This window comes from Protomyctophum bolini (assembly GCF_963924005.1).
Source record: "Protomyctophum bolini genome assembly, chromosome: 8".
Taxonomy (NCBI): Eukaryota; Metazoa; Chordata; class Actinopteri; order Myctophiformes; family Myctophidae; genus Protomyctophum; species Protomyctophum bolini.
Window position 1 is genome coordinate 33601297 of NC_137869.1, and position 21600 is coordinate 33622896.

Genomic DNA, 21600 nt, shown 5'->3' on the forward strand with positions numbered 1-21600 from the left:
CAGCTTCAATAGAGGGTGCTATTTAGCAGCCTAATCATTTGATGTCCTTTCTATCTGGCCCTTTTGTGAAAGAAACACAAGCATTATAGGTTGAGGATGGTGTTATGGAGACTTGTCCTACCTTCATTTTCAAGTCGCCGGGCTCAGAGACGGTGTAGTAGTTCAGACGCACATTCAAGGGTCCATTATCGTTTGCACACAGCGTTGTTTATAAAACAACAACGATCAGCTTCGCTGTGTGTATGTGTTTGTGTGTAAATAAATCAGTGTAAATGTAAGAGTTCAATATAACGTAAACAAAACTATTCTCTTCTTATTTCTTCTTTCTATTGTGTTGTGGACTTGTTTATAATTATGTGGTCAAAAAACTGTTTGCTGCCGTCCTCGCTCACGCGTGTGCGTGTCCAAACATTTTCCAACTGTCACACCCTCTCTCTCTCTTCCTTATCAAGAGGTTCCATCCTGCTGTGTGAGCTGTGGGCCTGTGGCAACTATTTCATAGCCCAAACAGCGGGGGGCAGCAACGAGTGTCCAAGCAAATGATAGAAATAACTTAATTGGCTCTAACAGATGGTTTTATTTCATTTTAATGGGTCAGAATAGCAGCAATGTTGATGCTGTTTTGGTATGATTGGACATTTCATGAATACGTTAACTAAAATAGGAGGGTAGGCTGCCTATTTGCTTTAATTGTAGTCCACTTTTAAGTTGCCACTTTACTTGCCAGTTCAAGACAGGCGATATTTAAACACTTGTTTTGTCAAGGGGTCAGATGGGGACAGTAAGACAGTTGTCTGATTATGGGGTGTAGTACAGTGTGTGTGTGTGTGTGTGTGTGTGTGTGTGTGTGTGTGTGTGTGTGTGTGTGTGTGTGGATCAATGCACTCAGCTGGATGTCTCTGTTAAGGAGATGTGAACCTGGTACATTTTATAAGAAGCTCAGATATTACTCGAGAAGCTTAAGCACCGCACAACGCGCGACGAAGTGTGCATTAAAACATTTTTTTTGCACGACAGTGAGGCAGTGGTCAGGAACACATAACATAAAAAAGAAACAGATAAGCAATGTGCCTGTTCTGTCCAATGTGTTTGTGATATCCTTGTCAAATAAACGCAAATCAATCAAGATCATGTGTTGATGCTAAACGGTTCAGAGCAAACATTGTGAAAACCACCAACCGGTCTCATCATTACAAGACCTGCACTTCATCCATCTTCAACATATCTTCATGGAATTGGTCTTTGTTCACTAATACAATATGGTTTTTGTCTACTCTATCCGTGTCTCTCAGAGGAGGGCTGAGGACAGTTCAGAAACCTGCAATGGTGACATACTGTAACAGCTAGGTTTATCACTATCATTGTCATTGTACTTACTTACTGGTCTCACTGCAACAGCAGCGAGACCAGTATGAGTCTTTGAAAAAAGGTTTGGTACCTAACTACTGCTTCACACTTTCACTTAGAAACTTGTTGACATGTTCAGCTTAGTGTGGAATCGCATGGGTGTAGGGCTAGATGAATATTTCAAATGTTTTGTAGTTTTAGAAATATTTTACTTTAAAATTATAATGGAAGTCAATGGAGGATTTTGGTATATCACAACTTCTTCATACTTTCACCAGGAAACTCCATTCACAAAAAACAAAACAAAAAAACAGCTTATTCTGGACACACAGGACTGAACTTTTTACTTTTAAATGTTTTGTGTTTTTTTTATATTTAACTTTAAACCCTCCCCATTCCTTCATACTTTCACATATAAACTCAATTCACAATAAAAAAAAAAAACAAGCACGCTTGAGATGAGTACTTTAGAGTTTTTTAAATATAACTTCAAGCGCCCATGCAATGTCAATGGCCATGGCCATTTTAAGGGTAGCAATAGCAAAGAACACAAGTCTACCGGTATATATTTTACAATGCTCTTGTTGAAAGGCAGATTGCATTATGCTGAGTTGCTTATGCCAGGATTAGATCCTTTTGGTTCAGAAACAAGTGCTTTATCTATATTGAGCTACCCAGGCACAAGACACACTGTAGATTAACATTCTAGGAACGTAAATTCGCACAGGTCTGCTCTCTGATTTAATCCAAATATCTAAACTGTGTGATGGATACATAAACTCAAGTAGGCTACTATACAAGTGCTTACAATGCACTGTACTATTTTGAGGTACTTTTACTTTACTTTCCATTTTTTCTACTTCTACTCAGGGACAGGAGTGGCAGCCGGATGGGAACCATCAACCTTGAGGTTCCCAGTTTGATCCCGGGCTACGCCAGAGTTAGTGTCAAAGTGTCCTTGAGCAAGACTCTGAATCCTTAAGTGAGTGTAATGCGCAATCTATGTAAAGCAATTTGGATAAAAGCGCTATATAAATGCCCCATTTACTCCACTACAATTACATCATTTGACAGCTTCAGTTTATTCTTGCTTTTCAGATTTTATTAATACAAAACATCAATTAACTACTTAATACTTTCTCTCTAGGTCGTCTTCAGACAAGCCCTCCATCGTCGCTTCCATGCAGTCACCCCGGTTGTCCATACATCTGTCCAGTTTGTTGGTGCTTTGTGCTCCTGCGTCTTTCTTGAGTACATTATGTTAATGTCGGACATCCTTGGGACCGATGCCTGTGTGTTGGTTCCCACAGCACTAACTTTCTGGCTGGCTTGATGTCTTTGGCAGTGTTCTGCTAATCTCATTCTTCTGGCTCACCGCTCACCTTTGGCATTCCATCATACAGATTCTTGTTTGTAATAACATGTGTACTCTTGCTGATGTTAAGCACTGCACGCAGCATTCTGGTGTAGCACCCATCTAGAGACTTCTGCCGGGTTGGCTTCAGGGTCCAGCATTCACTGCCGTAGAGAACAGACTCTACCGTTGCATAGAAGAAGAAGCTGAGTTTTGTTTGACGGGGGAGGTTGGAGTTCCGTACACTGGCCATGCCATTCAGGGCCCTCCATGCAAGTTCCTTCCTCACTTTAAGATCTTGCTCCGTTGAGTTGAACCATGAGCCCAGGTACTTGAACCTTGACTTCGAACCCCCTCAAGGACCCAAACCTCACTTTGCAAACCACTGGCATACAGGCAGACTGTATTATTTCATACAGAAGGATGGTCTTCCTGCTTTCTTTGTCGCACCTCCAACGGTGCCATGGAGGACTATGCATGGCAGGGGCGTCCTCTTCCCTGAGCCGAGCCTAAGCCTGACCGCATACCAGAAAGGTAAGTTTTGCTGCAGGGTCATCAGCTGGGGACCACCATTCATGGATGTTTCGCCCCTTATCCAGAACATCTCCTGGTGGCAGGGCAGTGAACATGGACGTCTCCCATGGTTGAAACTTATTTTGTTTCAACCAAAACTGGTTACTGCTTGTAGAACTAGGCATTGACCATTGGAGGGCACCAGAGTCACACTTTATGCAGCCAGCTGTACATATTTCATTATCCAAGATTGAATACTTTCTATAGAAATAGGATTCTTTGATTATTGCAGGTATATTTACTAGGAGAATACGTTTGTTTTAGCTGTAATTACAAACATTGTGAACATTGAATCAAACTAATCACTGCTCTCACAACTCATCTAAAAGATCACTGATGCCATGCTATCAGTAGAGGAGAGGAGTGACCCATTTTATGTATCTGTAGGCCAGCCTGGCCAGGGTTAGTACCTTTTCTGTATTTGTCGCAGTCGCAGGGACCAAGGGTCCCGAAAGGGCTAAAAGGCCTGTGCAGACTATGCCTTATCCTGTTTCAAGAAAAACAAGGTAGCCTGCACAGGCTGCACTGCAATATGTCATATTTTAGAGTAGGCCTGGTAATTCTAGGTAGGCCTATTTAGGCTAAAGTCATAAAGGGCGAGTGTATGATCAGAGTGATTAGCAGTGCTGTACAAGAAAAAACGATTTACCCACACACTGCCTATATAGCCTATGTAGCCTACTCACGTCCGAGGTGCTGTACTGACTTCATCATCTTTTCGGCTTCTATAACAAATAGGCTACATCAAATTAAATCTAACTAGGCTACAAAATTACTTTTGTTTGTTTAACTTATCAGGACTATTTGTTTTCACCAATCAGAATGTTTGTTAACAAACTTGTTTGGTATTTCCGGGGTAGAATATCCATATCTACAGTAGCGCTACAGCCGCTACTACTCTACACTATATAAAATAAAGTGTCCAGAACATTAGCTATTAGTCTACTTGCCAGCCCATAGAGCCCCATTGTGAACTCGGACATGTAGGCCTACATCAAGGTTTTATGTTAGAAATGTTGAGTATGGGTCCCCAGCATTTAGAAACTGCCAGATGCTAACTTGCATATGTTGAGCAATTTTCATAATTGGCATAATATGTGACCATATATCATTAACAACCTATAGAAGGCAAAAACATTCAAAATTTAGCTTTGAGTAGTAGCTCTTTGCCTGCCTGCCTGTCTGTCTGTCTGTCCATGAGTAGTTATTTGTCTGTCTGTCAATGAGTAGCTGTCTTACTGTCTGCCTGTCTATGAGTAGCTGTCTGCCTGCCTGTCTATGAGTAGCTGTCTGTCTGCCTGCCTGCCTGTCCAATTGTCCATGAGTAGCTGTCTGTCTGCCTGTCTGAGTAGCTGTCTGCCTGCCTGCCTAATTGTCCATGAGTAGCTGTCTGTCTGCCCGTCTATGAGTAGCTGTCTGCCTGCCTGCCTAATTGTCCATGAGTAGCTGTCTGTCTGCCTGTCTATGAGTAGCTGTCTGCCTTCCTGCCTGTCCAATTGTCCATGAGTAGCTGTCTGTCTGTCTATGAGTAGCTGTCTGCCTGCCTGCCCAATTGTCTATGAGTAGCTGTCTGTCTGTCTATGAGTAGCTGTCTGCCTTCCTGCCTGTCCAATTGTCCATGAGTAGCTGTCTGTCTGTCTATGAGTAGCTGTCTGCCTTCCTGCCTGTCCAATTGTCCATGAGTAGCTGTCTGCCTGCCTGTCCAATTCTCCATGAGTAGCTGTCTGTCTGCCTGTCTATGAGTAGCTGTCTGTCTGTCTGACTGCCTGCCTGTCCAATTCTCCATGAGTAGCTGTCTGTCTGTCTGTCTGCCTGTCTATGAGTAGCTGTCTGCCTGCCTGCCAGCCAGCAAGTTGGTTAACAGAAAATAAATTGTTATGGCTGAGTAAAATAAAATACAATAAACACAATTTGCCTGAAAATAGATTACCCAGCTATGACCTTTTTCATGAAAAAAAATGAGTAGTTATATGGCTGACTGAGTAAAATAAAACAATCTACCTGAAAATAGATAGCTATAACTGAAGAGCAATTTCCGCAATTGCCATTTCCGCAATTTCCATTTCCGCAATTTCCGCAATTTCCATTTCCGCAATTTCCTCAATTTCCATTTCCACCATTTCCGCAATTACCATTTCCGTAATTTCCGCAATTTCCATTTACGCATTTACGCAATTTCCGCAATTTCCATTTCCACCATTTCCGCAATTACAATTTCCGCAATTTCCGCAATTTTCGTTCGAGTAATAGTACAACTCTAATAGTATTACTTATAATAATGTAATTAAAGATAACTTCATTCAGATTTATTTATTTTTATTTCATTTTCCAGATTTTTTTTTCTTCTTTTTTCTTTTTTTTTCATTGGTGGGCCAGTCATAATGGTCCCGCGGGCCTGATGTTGAGTATCACTGATGTACAGTATTATAATCTGTGCATGCTGTTGGTCTGTTGGATAAAATACATGTGATTAGTAAACATCATATAGGCTATAAGGCTAAAGGCTTACAGTAGCCACTATAGCCAATACAATAGGCCTATATATAATCTAACCCGAAAGACAACATTGCCACATACCACGCGGTTCGGCAGGGGTCGCTATATTGTCAGTAAATGAGGAGCTGTCTGGAACTCTGGATATCATTGGTGAGCAGCAACAGTTTGCTTCCCCATCCTTTGAGCCGAGAATAACCCAAATAAACAAATGATGATATGATTCAAAGACAGAATTAAAACAGATGACCTTACATTTACTCCATGGGGTTGGGCCGATGGCGACTATATGAACATTTTGTTTAGCATTTTAGAGAATTTTATAGGCTACTGTATTGTGTTTGATTGATTCTTGCAACTTAAAATACAAATGAATGTATAGTTATGTTATGCCATGCACTAATTCTGTGTTCAATATGGCACCTTTTTAATAGACAGAAGGCGATTGACGTTATATATTCTTACTTTTAATGCAAAATGAAGGGGGAATTGTTTTCAGCCTCTATAACTGTATTTACATATTTTTGCACCATTTAGATGTGTGTATAGCCTACCGCTAATGTAGGCTATAAAACGATATGCCTGCCTTTTAGAAGTAGCCTAAATAGAGCAATGCAACCCATATTATTATTATTATTATTATTATTAACGACCCTTTAAAAATGACCTGTTATCATAACATGATATTATTTGTAGGCGATATAATTTGGGTGCGAGACACAAAACATTCCAGATTTGCTATGGGAAAATAAACTATATCACAGCCCTATATTCCAGAAAGAAAGAAAGAAATTTAAAATCGTTAAAATCTTGCAAGATTATATAGTTTTGTTACAATGCACAACCTTGATTGTACAAATCTTGTATAGGCAAATATATATATGGTCAAAGGTCTATGATATCTAATTCAGCACGGATTCATAAAAAAACATTCTTCTTGAAGCGATGAAGCCTGAATCCTTTTTTAATCACATCACAGTCAGAACAAACTGATGCTTGAGGCGTGCATAAACATGAACCCAGTGGTCCGCGTGCATTCAGGCGTGTGTGACCTGACCACAACCTTGACGGCTATAGCAGTAAATAGACTAGGCCTACTACAATTATTTTAAAGGCATGATTTTACCAAATAAATAAATAATGCAACATCGGTAACATAAAAAGACATCCACTGAAATAGGAGACTATTTGTATTGAAATGTTAACATTTTATTTTACTATATTGAATCATGGCTATTATATTTTTTGATTGGGCGCTGCACTGTGACTCCGCTGCTTGATTCCTTCCGTCCCTTCACCCCCCCCCCCCCCCCCCCCCCCCGCCATGAAGAAACAACAAATGTTTGAGGAATTTTGATTACAATGTTAGCACCGTTCGTGTGAATGACACTTGCTGAGCACTTAAAGGTGTATCCGTTTGGTAGAGCTTCATAATCCCTCTCGCTCTCCTTTCCCTATCTCTCACTCTGAAGCCTGTTGCCCACCGGGAGTCTTTCTCATAGTTCTCACCCCGCGCTCGGCCAAATGATCATTTAACCTTTAATTAGTTTGCTCATACCGCCCACTGGCACTGTCGAGGGGCCAACGGGGGGCATCATCCCCGACCTTTTATGTTGTTTCGGTTTGTTTATTCTAAAGGCTTAGGCTGATGCTTGATGCTTGAGGAGTGTTATTCTGAAATCCGAAGAGTGTATTACAAATTGACCCTTTATGGGTCCCTAAAACCCAAACCCTAAATGGACCCTTAATTATGGATCAATTTGGTTCCATTTGTACACTGTTTGGAACACTCACTAATTTTTGTTCAGTTCTGGCCTGTGGTCAATTGTGTCTCAAACCGTTATGAAATAAGGTTAGGCCCAATAGTTTTCTCACATTAATTGTTTTAATTGAGTAATATAATGTTTAGAAATTGTTCTGTTTTGTCGTCTAATTCTACACATATGCATGGAAGAAATATGCTATTATAATAGGGAAATGTTTAGGACTATAGGCCTACTGGCTAGCATTTATTATGTTTTATAATGGAGAGGATGGATGAGTTGGTCAGGTCATCGTAAAATATTTTGGTTGACGGCATCGTGTATAGGTTTAGTGTGACTAAATAATTAAAACAAAATAATTGTGACTAAATAATTAAAACAAATTAGCATCATACCCTTAACATTATGTCTGAACTTAACCAGACGAGAGAGAGAGATAGAGAGAGAGAGAGAGAGAGAGAGAGAGAGAGAGAGAGAGAGAGAGAGAGAGAAAGAGGTGTGTGTGTGTGTGTGTGTGTGTGTGTGTGTGTGTGTGCGTGTGTGTGTGTGTGTGTGTGGCCGCTAGGAAGGTACTTTTGCTATGCAGCTTTTCCACAGGGTCACTCCGTCCTCCAATTGGATGGTAGAACACATTCGGGGAGGAGCGGCGCGAGCAGCCAAAAGAGAAAAATGTGAAGAGTAAAAAAAGTTCCTCCTGTAGAGACTCGCGCTCGAGACTTACTGCTAGTTTCCTAAATGTCCACCGTTCTTCTTTCCAGTCACCCTGGCGAGCTGTAGCTTAAAAACGATCTCCCCCAGCTCTGTGACGAGGACATAGAGGAGAGACAGGGAAGGTGAAAGAAGAAGACTCACAGCTTTGGGGAACCGACGTGAAAAAAAGGTTTTACGCACGCACCGCGCGGCCAAGGTGAGGCGATCCCACGATGCAGGCGCGCTACTCCGTCTCCAGCCCCAACTCCCTGGGAGTTGTGCCGTACATCAGCAGCGATCAGAGCTACTACCGGGCGGCAGCCGGCGGTGGATATACCGGCATGCCTGCGCCCATGAGCATGTACTCCCACGCGGCCCACGACCAGTACCCGGCCAGCATGGCCCGCGCGTACGGACCGTACACTCCTCAGCATCAGCCCAAGGACATGGTCAAACCGCCGTACAGCTACATCGCTCTCATCACCATGGCGATACAGAACTCGCAGGACAAAAAGGTGACGCTGAACGGGATTTATCAGTTTATCATGGAGAGGTTCCCGTTCTATCGGGACAACAAGCAGGGCTGGCAGAACAGCATTCGGCACAACCTGTCCCTCAATGAGTGCTTCGTCAAAGTGCCCCGGGACGACAAGAAGCCCGGCAAGGGCAGCTACTGGACCCTGGACCCGGACTCCTATAACATGTTCGAGAACGGCAGCTTCCTGCGGCGCCGGAGACGCTTCAAAAAGAATAAGGATGCCAACAATAAGGAGAAAGATGACAGGCAATGCAAGGACGGCTCGGCGCGCACGCCGGGCCGCGACCAGGAGCAGCCTGTGCAGGGCTCTCAGCCGGTGCGCGTTCAGGATATAAAGACGGAGAACGGCTCTTCCACGCCGCCGCAGGCCGCATCGCCGAGCCTGAACCCCGTGCCCAAGGTGGAGAGCCCCGACAGCAGCAGCAGCAGCATGTCCACGGGCAGCCCGCACAGCGTTCCCTCCAGCCGCTCGCTGAGCATGGACGGGCCCGAGCATCACCACCACGGCCAGCAGCAGGCCCCGGCGCAGGGCTTCAGCGTGGACAACATCATGACCTCTCTCCGGGGGTCGCCGCATCAGGCCGAGCTCTCTCCGCCTCTCATCGCGGCCTCTCGGACGGGCATCACCCCCTCGCTGTCGCTCAACTACTCCCCCAACCAGACGTCTGTGTACAGCTCGCCCAACTGCAACCAGAACGTCATCTCCACGAACTCGAACGCGACGTATCATTGCAACATGCAGGCCATGAGCCTGTACGCGGGGGACAGGGGGGGCCACCTGGGGCCCTCCTCCGCCGCGGTGGACGACGCTCTCCCCGACTACTCCATCCCCACGACCACCACGTCTCCGCTCGGACACGGCAACCTGAGTCAGGCCGGGGGCCAGGACGGACACCACGCGGCGCACCAAGGGCGGCTCGCCTCCTGGTACGGAGACCTTAGCCACCTGAGCACGAGCTACCCAGGCCAGCAGCAGAACTTCCACTCGGTGAGGGAGATGTTTGAGTCGCAGCGGCTCGGGTTGAACAGCTCCCCGGTCAACGGGAATAACAGCTGTCAGATGGCCTTCCCTTCCAGCCAGTCCCTCTACCGCACCTCAGGAGCTTTTGTTTATGACTGCAGCAAGTTCTGAACACACAAAACACCGTGTCTTTTAAATTAACAACTTTAATATATATTTTCCTTTTTTTTTTTTTTTTTTACTATCCCACCCCGAATGGACATAACAGATTCAAAGATTTGCTCTGCGTGTGTAACACCAAAAAACACGTAAGTTTTTCCTTCTCACTTTGAGAATTGTTTATATAGATGGCTTAAATACCGGCTTTTGTGACTATAAACTGTAAATTATATCCTATATAATAATTTATTTTTTAGCAAAGGGAGTGGTTGATATTGAGGACCAAACACTAGAACGTTTTTCCAGTTTCCTTGCTGCCTCATATTGTCCCAATTCTTAGAAATAGAGGGGAACTTGTATACTGACGTATTCTATTAATTTTGTCTTATTTGTTAAAAAAAACTATTTTGAAGGCATTACATTTTTGTTTGTTTAATAAAGTGCCGTCTATTTGATTTTAATTTGAGTGATTTATTAGAGCCTTGGTTAGAAGTAGCCCAATGCAGGCTTATCGGATTCGGAGCCTATTGAGGTGTAAAATAATTTGCGCCAGTCGAGCCTTTTAAAATAAGTATTCCTATATCGCAAACAATAATGCTTTTGCAAAAGAAAATGACATAAGGGAGTGTATTGCAATTGAATTAGTATTTATTTTAGTGGCTCATATAATGTGAACTTGGGCTTCATTTTGAACCCAAACAAACACACAACAAGATCACATGGTGCCTGGAGCTATAGGATTGTTGGGTTGAACAGATGAGAAGTATATGGTGGCAGAGGCTCGGCCGTGTAGGCCAAAGTGGATAGCACTTCATTCAATAGAGTAGACCAACAGGTCACTGAGGTGAGAGAGAGAGAGAGCGAGAGAGAGAGAAACGATTGAATGGTGGTGATAAATGTCATGTTTACATTGTTCAATTTGTATGAATAACCTCTATATTGGTCGCCTATACAATATATCACATTGTGCTTGTCACTTTTTAGCTCTGGGCATATATAGTGTTATACGAAGTTGGGCCTCATTTGACCATAGCCATGCAGCATAAAACGATGCTGAAGTCAAACAAGTCATCATGGTCCAGATATAGAATAATTAAATTACCCGTGCCAGTCTGACATTTGCAGATGGTAGCCTATATCAATGCACTTAATAAGCTTCTGTCTTGTGTCTATTTCTGCAAGAGGTTGGGGTGTTTCCACGCTGAGGTAGTATAATGTAAGATACATTTATTTTAATAAAATAGGTTTTTTCAACAATGCATTGCAGCCGGCGAAAGAAGTGGTTGGCAGCCTGCCTCAAGGCCGGCCTCGGCCTGAGTGTGTTGTCTGGCGACACCACGTGTGTTTACACGCACCTCGTGCCACGCATGCTTGGAATATTCTCATTGCCAGATGTTTACTTATTACAGTAGGCTACTTCCTTGATGACATGACGCAATCTCCCAAATGAATACCCACAGCCAACAGATAGATAATAACATTCAACATGTTTTATCTTCCTTCAAAACACACCATGTTGCAAATAGTCTAACTTTATATCAAATATCCTAAATTAAAATAACAATTTCAGCCTATTTATTTATCGTGAAACAAACATGGTTATATTTATGGGACATTATTTTATGACAATAGTCTAATATACGTGACGTTGTAAAAGCATTACAGGCTAATGACAACAGTCCAAATAGGTCTTAATAATAAAATACATATCAGCAATAATAACAACAATAATAATAACATAAATAATAATTATTATACTAAATGTAATTGGACTTTTGCTTATATTTTATTTCGGCAATAACAATGTGTGTACTGTATGTGAAGTTGCATGCAGTAGCTATAGCCCTATAGCCCAGCTGGTATTGCAGGCTATGAGCAATTTGCTAATTGTAGCCAACATGGTTTTAAAAATAGTAGCCTACTTTATTTGTTTTACTTGCTGTGTCAACAATAATAATCATCCACGCTGGCCTTTTCTAAATGTGCTCTATGATGTGAAGTGACATGGTTCAGTGATACGTGCATGCTATATGCATGCCTCTGCGCTGAGGCTGCAGCCTGCAGGGCTATGGGAGCAGAGAGAGAGAGAGAGAGAGAGGAGGAGACTTTTCTACTCTGACAGTAACATTTCTGAGACCCAAATGTGGTGCAGGTGTGGGGTGTCCGTGTCCGTCCATTGGCAAATAGAGTGAAAGGGTGGCTTGATTTTTTTTAGACCTGGATTGGATGCGCTTTGAATGAGCCAGTAAAAAAAATGTATGCCCCACACAAACGCTCCCCAGTGACAGCGCAGTCCACTCTTTGTTTAGATGAGTCAAGAGACCTTCATCAGCTTATTATAAACAATGGTGGCGGTGCTTCTATTGCTACATGCTATTCGACCTGCAGGCCTGTTCCTGCTTGAACACATTTTTTATCTTCCATATGAATGTCAATTCCCAAAAAACTAATAGGCCTATATTGTCATACAAAACTTTTTTGACAACAGTCCGTGCTTAAAGTCATAAACTGTCATAACTTGTGTGCAATAGTCATAATAGCTTAGCCGTGTTAATAAAAAATCACCCAGATTCCTGTTGGGGAAATAAACAAACGTCGTAATGATTGATGTCCCGTCCAGCAACGAGCCAGGTCAGGAAGGAATAAAACTCAATCAACACCACGAATCGTTTCTCATTGTAGGAGAAAGGCAGAGCGAGGCGGGGGTCAGAGAGGATGTCAACAATGCGTTTCAGCCAGGAGAGGACGACATGATGGAGGCCTATAACGCTATATCTGTGTAACTTAAAGGGGTAGCCAATATATCGTTTATTTATCCCCCAAAATGACTTTTCTTCCTATCAATAGTTTACTCGCCCCTTGAAGATTGTTTGCATCCCATGGCTGATCCCATATACATTTGATTAATTGAACTTTTATAGGACGCCAAAGCAGAACTAGAAAATCATATAGCCTATTATAATACTCCGAAATAACTCAGTGCAGCCTATGCCTTATGAAGAGTCAAGACTGCACTGCGGAGCTTATAATCAAATGTTTTAAATGTAGTTTTTAGGTTGTTATAAGCTTGGCCTTTACTTTAATTAATATTGGATCATGCCACAATGTGACAAAAACTAACACATCTCCAATTCAAGGCTTCAATTGATTATTGACTATGATAGTTATTTGGGGGTGAACTACACCCCTTTAAATTTGGTTACATTTTCCTGACCTTATATATCCTCATATATCCATTTAACTGTTAAATGGATATATAAGGCCATTAAAAAATCATAGAACAATTATGTTATCATGTTATATTTCCCCATTGGTTTGCGTGTTCAATTCAATGGCAACAATGTGAAACACTTTAAAGCTATCAGATCGAGTTATGACTTAATGTTTGAACAAACGTTGGCCCTGCTTAACAAGGACGACTTAGGGCTCCGTCTGCAGGGACTATAGTCGTGGTAATTGCATATACACGGTGCTATATGGACAATATAAAGATGGCCTCTGGATAAAATATGTACTGTTATAGTCAATTAAAGCATGAAGCCCACATATGGAATGTGTTCACTCTACCAGGAGGAAATACATGGATTCTAAAAAAGAAAACGAGAGAGAGAGAGAGAGAGAGAGAGAGAGATAGAGAGAGAGAGAGAGAGAGAGAGAGAGAAAAGCAACTTAAAAAATACCCCATTTGTAAACATATATGTTCATATATCGCGTTTAACATTTTTATATATAATGAAAGGTATTATATTCCACTGCACATATTTGTATATGAGTGGGTGACAAAAATTATCTTCTTGAATGGGACATTTGTAAAATACAATTTAAATGGAGAAAAGTCCCTTTATATTTTGTCAGATATTTTTTCTCCCGGATTGATTTAGAAGGGAACTGTTATTGAATTGGCCAAATTTGATTGCCATTTTTTTGTGATAACTGAATCTTGAATGAATAAAATACAAACTTTGTTCATGGATAAACATGTAGCCTGTATACTTAATGGATTTCTAGTTGAGGCATGGACACCAACAATGCATGAATGAATGCTCTTATAAAATGTAACCTCGGCTCTATTGCATTCTAAACATTTTGCCCATTTGTTTTAATTAGGTCTTTCATTTTTGATCAGTGCTCCAATCTGAGAAATGTATTCTGTGAATATAAAGGTCATGCAATGCAGTCCAGTCTCATGGGCGGGGAGGCAAAGGACGTCTCTCACAAAGTATTGGTATACTCTAACTCTGCTCACGGCTCGCATGTCTGTGTTCGTCTGCGCGCGCGTGTAGCCTATAGTCCCCAGCTCGGAGCTCAGCTCACCGTCATGTCATGTGAGTGCAGAAGCCTGTGCGGGCAGGCCTCGGGCCACAAGCACAATCCCTTCAGGCATTACAGCCTATATAATATAACAAGTTAAGTATCTCGCTCAGTCTCAGTTTGGCAGGAAAATGGATGCAATGAAGGGGTTGTGCATCGTGTCTAGAGTTTTAGCAGTGAGATACATGTAAAATGAAAACGTTTAATTGCCTATAGATTCTAGAAGACCAAAAAAAAGTAGGACAATTAAAAAACTATTAAGGCTATTATTTCTGTCTAGGCTGTATAGCCATAAAGGCTAATAAAATGCATGGAATTTGTTTAAAAATATAGGAACCATAATGGTCTCAGCAATCAGCAAGCAGAGTTGGAAAAAACACCTATTGTCAGTTCTAATTAAAACATTTATAGCACATGAATTGTCCTATCATATCCTAATAATTTCTGGAAAATAATAATCAATGATATGCAATGTTATATGGTTTGATTTCATAAATCCAGTTTCCAGGGCATTGTCCAAAACAAAAGAGACGTGTTTATTTGTGTGAGCAGTGAAGAATGACAAAAATGTTAAGCTGTAAGGGTGGGCGCCATTTCCGTAGTGTATCATTTTCAGTCAATTCTTTCTTCCAAACAGCTTATATATCACCACTATGGATTATGAAAAAGTATAGTTTACTATAGCATACGACAACCGTATATATTTTTACACTCGTGTATACTGCGACGTGTATGATATGGGACTATAGCCTACGTGGTTGATGCCAATAATATTATAAATGTACACTTTAATATGGTTATTTGAAATAGCAATGTGGCCTATATGTTAAATCAAACTGCAGGTTTCAAAATTAATATTCTCTGAAATAAACCTATAGACTCTCTTAGCCTATATGCATTTTAATTACAATTGGACAAACTTAGCCCAGGATTAACAATGTTTCATAAAAGGAAAACATTTTAAGCATTCCCTTTTCACTATAGGAGGTTATTTGCTTCTCATTCGCAGTCAGTGGGATTAACCATGTGTATGACACCGTTTGTCAATGTCAGGTCTTGGGGACCACCAGGGGTCCAAAATAAATTGATCCTTAATGGTCTGTAACTCCGACAGTGCAGTGAAAAAGGTGTCAAGTTGGTCCATTTGGTCCCATTTGCATACTGTCAGAGACAGTTAAATTAACACGGAGGAGTTATAGAGTAAAAGTTTAAATGGGGGTCCGTGGACTATAATTCACAATTGCACATCAAACTGGGGGTCCTTGAAATAAATAAAAAAGGTTGAGAATCAGTGCCTTATGCAGTGGATAAGAGGGAGCCCCGTGCACCTGTGTGAGGCTGGAGAGAAGTACCCATGCAGGCACACTATGGAAACTGGGTCTTTTTTTTTGCTCGCTGTCGGGTTCCAGGGCCAACCTCAAAGCACCATCTGTTTCCAATTTGGAGTCCTCCACACAGACGCAGCGCTGTCTAGCATGACGGTCAAACAGCGAATTTAAATGTTCTAGGTGTTGTGTTAAAAGAGAAGGCGAGAGAGAGAGAGAAACCTACGCTCGACCCCTATTTAAACCTTTTTGTGAAACCTTCAATTTCACGTCTAAGTTGAATGTCAAACCGCGTCCCTCGTAATTAGGCGGGCGCCTGATGACCTTTCATTAGACTACGTCATCACAGGATGAGGTTATAGGCCTATTGTGCGTTTGTGGAAAAAATAGACATATAATGGGTGATATTTAAGTGATCGCATGATGAATTAATTGAGACTTTCTCTTTATGAACTCTCCATTGGGCTAAGAATAGGCTCATTTGCTCTATAGCCTGTTAGTCTATAGGCGAGAGAGGATTTAGGAAACCTCTCCGGCCTGCTTCTTAAAAACACAACAGTGCTGCTGCTGTTCCAGGAGGAGTGCGTGCGCGCACGGCAGAGGTGCACGGGGCTGCTGCGGCACACAGCCGTGTTCCACCACGCGTTGTGCACGCACTTTTATGATTGCGCGCTTGGATCTGGACCGGGCAGGCACTAAAAACGTCTGGACGGACAGAGGCATTTCAGAGTGGGATTCAGGGCCCGCGGAAACGCATTTCCTGCCGAATGAAAAGGGGGTAGTGTGCGCGCAGTGCTCGCAAAAAACCCTGGAAAGCCGAGCGAGGAGGGAAATGACAGTGGGCTCAGCCGACCTCTGCGCAACCTGGGAGCGCTGGCACCAAGCCCTGAACCAACACACTGAAGAGACCGGTTTATTTCAACGGTAAACTAGATAGGCCTCAGCTGCTGCAATCTGCGTACAAATGTAACCCCACTTCACTTACTGCTATGGGTATAGAAAACACTAAATTTATGTTACACAGCCATATACTCCATCACTAAGCTCTACCAATTATTTGATTTACACAGGCATTTCATGTCCATGTATATTTCATTTTCGTGTTTAGGAGATACATTTTGTGACCACAGAATGAAACCAAAGACGGATTTGAAAGATTATGCTTTATTTTTTACCAAAATGTCTTTTATATATATTATGTCAAAGGAAAAAATTATAATATGGAAACAATATAATCTCAATGGAAATGTTTACAAAGCCTCAATCGATTCATTTTTGGAGAGAGAACAAATTGACAGTTGTCAAACAAATTGCATGATCTGAAAGAAAGAAATATAAACAGCAATAGTCTTGAAACCTATAAATGGTGATGCAGTTATTATATAAAAGGCAGCATTCCAAGTGGACGGTAAAGTAAACCAAAATACCAAAAACACGACACAGATTAAATCTGTAATTTCCCCCCACACATGACAAAAAGACACAATTACATAATTACTTCATGTATTCCTTCCATGATCTAGCTTTTGTTCACATTTGGCTTTAGGCATTGGGATTGTTCTTCATCAGCGCTATGTCTGCGGTGACCATCTCTTTCACCAGTTCCTGTATAGGGAGAGAGCACGCATTTTTGGACTTCAAATGATTTTCTTTTAATGTAAATGTTTATACAAAAACAAACACCAGTGCTTTTAACTTGGTTGATCGGGGTCTCCCAGGGCTCTTGTAGATCTGCTATTTCTGCTGGCCGTTTGTCCCAGAATAGCTAGGGTTCAAGTGTTTAAAAAGACAGATATGATTTTTCTTTATCTGCACCGACAAAACTCCTCTTCAGTTCTTAATTGACATGCATAATTTATAATGGAAAACTGAGCTACTTACGGACACACTGCTGCCCAGATAGCACAATGATGATAAAACTGCTTTGCTGATAAGGGATATTTGTGGTTTGTTATCAAATTGAAATTGAAGCTGTGTTGGAACTTGAATACTGCAGGCTTTCTTCTCTATCACAGAATAAAACAGAAGAATGACATGCAGAACACACACGTGCACACACGCCTTAACCTTCTGTGTAAAAAAAAAAAAACACCCACCAGAAAAGTAACCTTTGGTTTCCAGCCCAGCTTCTCCAGTGCTTTAGTACTGTCGCCTTGCAGGTAATCCTATGGTGGAGAGAAGAGGGAGCAAGAGAGAGAGACAGAAAGGGGAGAGAGAGAGAGAGAGAGGAGAGGAGGGACGGAGGAAGAAAGAAAAACAATTCATCCGTCATGTTTGATGGCCACTGGAGGAGAAGGGCATTCAGAATGGCTTGGTTTTCCAGCCAGCAGAGATGTTGACCTGATATAAAGACGTACTGTGTTCCACAGCTCATGTGGACCCGGCATCAACTTTTGAGATCTTCACTAGGAAGCATGGGATTTTCTGACACACACACACACACACACACACACACACACACACACACACACACACACACACACACACACACACACACACACACACACACACACACAGTATCCCCTCTCTCGGGGAAAGGAAGGTCACAGAGTCTCGCTGGCCATCAATCCCAGACCCCCCTCTCCTCCTCCACCACCACCCTCCACCGTTCTCTCCAGACAGCCCACGTCGGAGCCAGAGCATGATGAATTGTGGGACTCTGGTGGTGTAACCCCCCGGCCCCCCCACCCCCACCGCCTGGCCCCCCAACTCGGCTTCCCTGTTGTGTTTTGCGCTGGGTTCAGGATCCAGTGAGACCTTGCCCGAGACCACCAAAGAGACAGTTTTCGGGGGAAAGAAAAAGAAAGTCTCCCCGTACCTCGTCTTTTTTATGCCTGCCCTTCTCCTTTCCACTTTCCATCTCAAATCTTCTCGCTTTCTCACTCAGTTTTCACCTCCCCCACACACTTTGCTTCTCCTTATACAGTCATCCTATGAAGGAAGGCATTAGTTCTAAATTTGTGCGGTCCATACGTGGCCCTCGTTTAGCCTACCTTAATAAAACATTTCAGCTAAACCTGATAGTGAAGCCATCTTGTTTCAATAACATAGCATGTGCTGCAATTATAGATAAATCCCATAATTACTCAACGTGTCAAAGGCAAAAAGAAGGAAAAAAAGATAAAAATGAAGATTTCTATTCTTCTGATAAGGAAAACATACAAACGTACAAGCACTTTGGAGGGTTCTCTTTTCGTCCCAAGAAGCGATACGTGGCAGTCCATTGCTCCATGAAGGTTTCATTTATATAGCGAACAAGCTCTATTTTATCTGACACTCAAGCACTTTAAAATGTCTTTTCGCGGTGATCTTATTACACTGGAACGCTCACGGCAGCGCTGGCGTGTTATAGCGGCACAGAAGGCCATGCATAGCTCACCCTTTGTGAGAGCAGGGACCCACATATCACAGAGAGAGAGAGAGAGAGATCTGCAGCCCTCAACCCCACAGCAGTCTCTGTCTTCTGATTACACACAAAGGCACTTAAAAGGGAACACACATACTGTAGGATATGCTCTCACATGCATGCACACATGGACCTTCTCATGCATGCATATAGGTACGTGCACAGTACGCACACGGTGTGCACAATGTTCATTGTTGACGTTATTCGCCATTCGGCCATGTTAGAATACATGGTTCAGTACTCGGGTGAAGTAGTTCCTGGTCTGGACCCTTATGGATCCATTCGTTACACTCCATGAGTTACATTAACACTCTGTATTTGACTGTGTATAAGAATGAACACACCTTTGAACCTCACATGGTGTACATATTAGCCAGCAGATGAAAGTTAGCCTCTTTTTCTCTCGCTGTAATAGCCAGAAAAACAGCCCATTCTCATGCGAATAGTACTGTACATTACTCACTTTAACTTCTGGCTCTGAAGCTATAACTGGAAACATTTTTTGGACTAATTACCTACAGCAATGGACATAATTTATCATGAGAATGAATGTAATTATTATACGGTGACTTACTCCGTAATTATATTAAATAATCCACTTGTTCTAATTATATTGATTATGCTTTTTTCTGTTTAATGGAGGTCATTTTCTTGACGGCATACAAGTAACATCAGGTGGTCTTGTCACGAACACTAAAGTGGGCGTGAAGTGGAGCATTCCTCTTAAGCTCATAAATCTTCAATAGCACCGAAAGCCTGAGTTAGGCTTTGTTGCGCATTATGACGTGCACTGAAATGAGCTGATATACAAGCTCACAATGTGTCGCGCTGTGATGCTTCGCGAGCTTGTAGATCTGCACATGTCTGGTGCACAACACTGGCACGCAACAAAGAATAAATCAGGCTGCACACTTATTCAAAACTCATGTTACCGACATCTCAATGTTGTCAGCAAATTGATTCAAGGTGCCATGTAGGAAATGTAATTTCTGCACTAGCAAAAAAGCTAGTAGTAAATTAATGTGTGAAAACTAGTGATGAATGGAAGTAAGAGGAAAAAAGCCTGTAGTGTGAAAGAGGACCAAAGTTATTTACGGCCTGGTGTGCAGCATCTTCAGGCGACCAGAGGTAAATTCTCTCCTGCGACTAGTCATCACAAGACCACATTTGTGAAAAAACACCAGGTGGGGTCTCAATCGGTTAAAAACACTCATGAACCTGACCAGGTGGGGTCTCAATCGGTTAAAAACACTCATGAACCTGACCAGGTGGGGTCTCAATCGGTTAAAAACACTCATGAACCTGACCAGGTGGGGTCTCAATCGGTTAAAAACACTCATGAACCTGACCAGGTGGGGTGAAAAAACACTCATGAACCTGACCAGGTGGGGTCTCAATCGGTTAGCAGAACTTGTGGTGGAACATCTGTTGCAATAAGCCCTTTGTCAGCTACAGTCTCGCCATGCAACCACACAGCTCAGCATCCGGGACTTCAATCTGATACCTGCTCATTCCGAACCTGAAATTCTGCAAGGTGATGGACTCGCACGCACGCACGCTCACACACAGTCGTAGACATGCACACACACACACACACACACACACACTCGCACTGCTCCGTGGAACACAAGCCGCTTAAAAACTGCTAACAAGAGCGTTCTGCGGCCAAGTCAACTCACCCCAAACAGAGCATGTAGCGAATAATTCAACATGAACTGCTAACAGATGGGGCACAATATAATCTTCATATGGATCCGATTTGGAACCGAATACAACTTTGTGGTACATCCTGTTTAAAGTACTGCTCTGCCCATGTCTGAAAATATGCAGCGGTGATAATAACAATAACTGGTACAAGAAAGTCGAAAATTAGCCGTGACAAAATGTCTCTCTGACCCTGAGAGGGTGATACACAATTTTGAAGAGCACACAGCAGTACACAACCCACTCAAATGACAAGAGATCGTATGATAGGCTTGCGAGTGCACTCTTCTAGGCTTCTAAAAGACGCAGTGCATTATGGGACAGAAATACGCCATGCTGTTAAACGGACGAAGTGGAATCATTTCGCGCGGAACGAAGGGAGAAGACAGCAATTACATAAACAGATACATACCGCAACCAAACATGACAAAGTCAATGAGAACCTTTTCCTCGCTGAAGAGATGTTGATAAATGGACGCTTCCTCCTGTGTCGTCGGACAGTCTCGAGACACTCGAGCGTTATCGATGTTCCCTCAGAGTGCAGTACGATAGCTTTACTCCGCCCTTGGAGAGCAGGCTGCACGAGTTACCAGGCACACGCCGACTTCACATCTGTCTAGGCCATTCATATTGGCCAGCGCCGCTAACAGAAAAAACATCATCATCATCATCATCTCCCGCAGTAAAGGTGAGGATGATTCATGATCCCTCCAAGATGAAGAGGGCTAAGTACTCACAATACTCCAGTTACACACCCAGTTTGTGACCTTAGACGTGGGACAGCCTGAGTTATACTTAGTTGCGCACGGGTGTTGCGCACCAAAAACGTACCACAGCGCAACACATTGAGAGCTTGTAGATAGATACATTGCCATTTTTAGCAGGCAATATTGGCATGCGACTAAGTATAAATAAGGCATTACCCCTCTTCATGCCTTCTGTCATCTTTCCTGTCTCTCTGCACTGTGTGCTATAT

At 42.5% G+C, this 21600-nt stretch overlaps 2 protein-coding genes across 2 annotated transcripts in view; one reads left to right on the forward strand and one right to left on the reverse strand.

Annotated features, from left to right (window-relative positions):
• Positions 1-8140: 8140 nt before the first annotated feature.
• On the forward strand, positions 8141-10339 carry LOC308319895 (forkhead box C1-A-like). The gene has a single exon (XM_080770121.1). It carries the CDS (start codon positions 8454-8456, stop codon positions 9888-9890), a length of 1437 nt encoding a protein of 478 aa, XP_080626247.1. The 5' UTR covers positions 8141-8453; the 3' UTR covers positions 9891-10339.
• Positions 10340-16662: 6323 nt separating this feature from the next.
• The window catches only part of gmds (GDP-mannose 4,6-dehydratase), a 160507-nt gene continuing 155569 nt past the window's right edge, over positions 16663-21600 (reverse strand). The window contains exons 10-11 of the mRNA XM_080769412.1: positions 17611-17679; positions 16663-17119 (exon numbers count right to left, since the gene is read on the reverse strand). Coding sequence (XP_080625538.1) covers positions 17057-17119; positions 17611-17679 — 132 coding nt within the window. The 3' untranslated portion in view covers positions 16663-17056. The remainder of the gene's footprint in view (positions 17120-17610; positions 17680-21600) is intronic.

Excerpts from the sequence above, each read along its gene's own strand:
- LOC308319895 (XM_080770121.1), top strand. The coding sequence starts at position 8,454 with ATGCAGGCGCGCTACTCCGTCTCCAGCCCCAACTCCCTGGGAGTTGTG.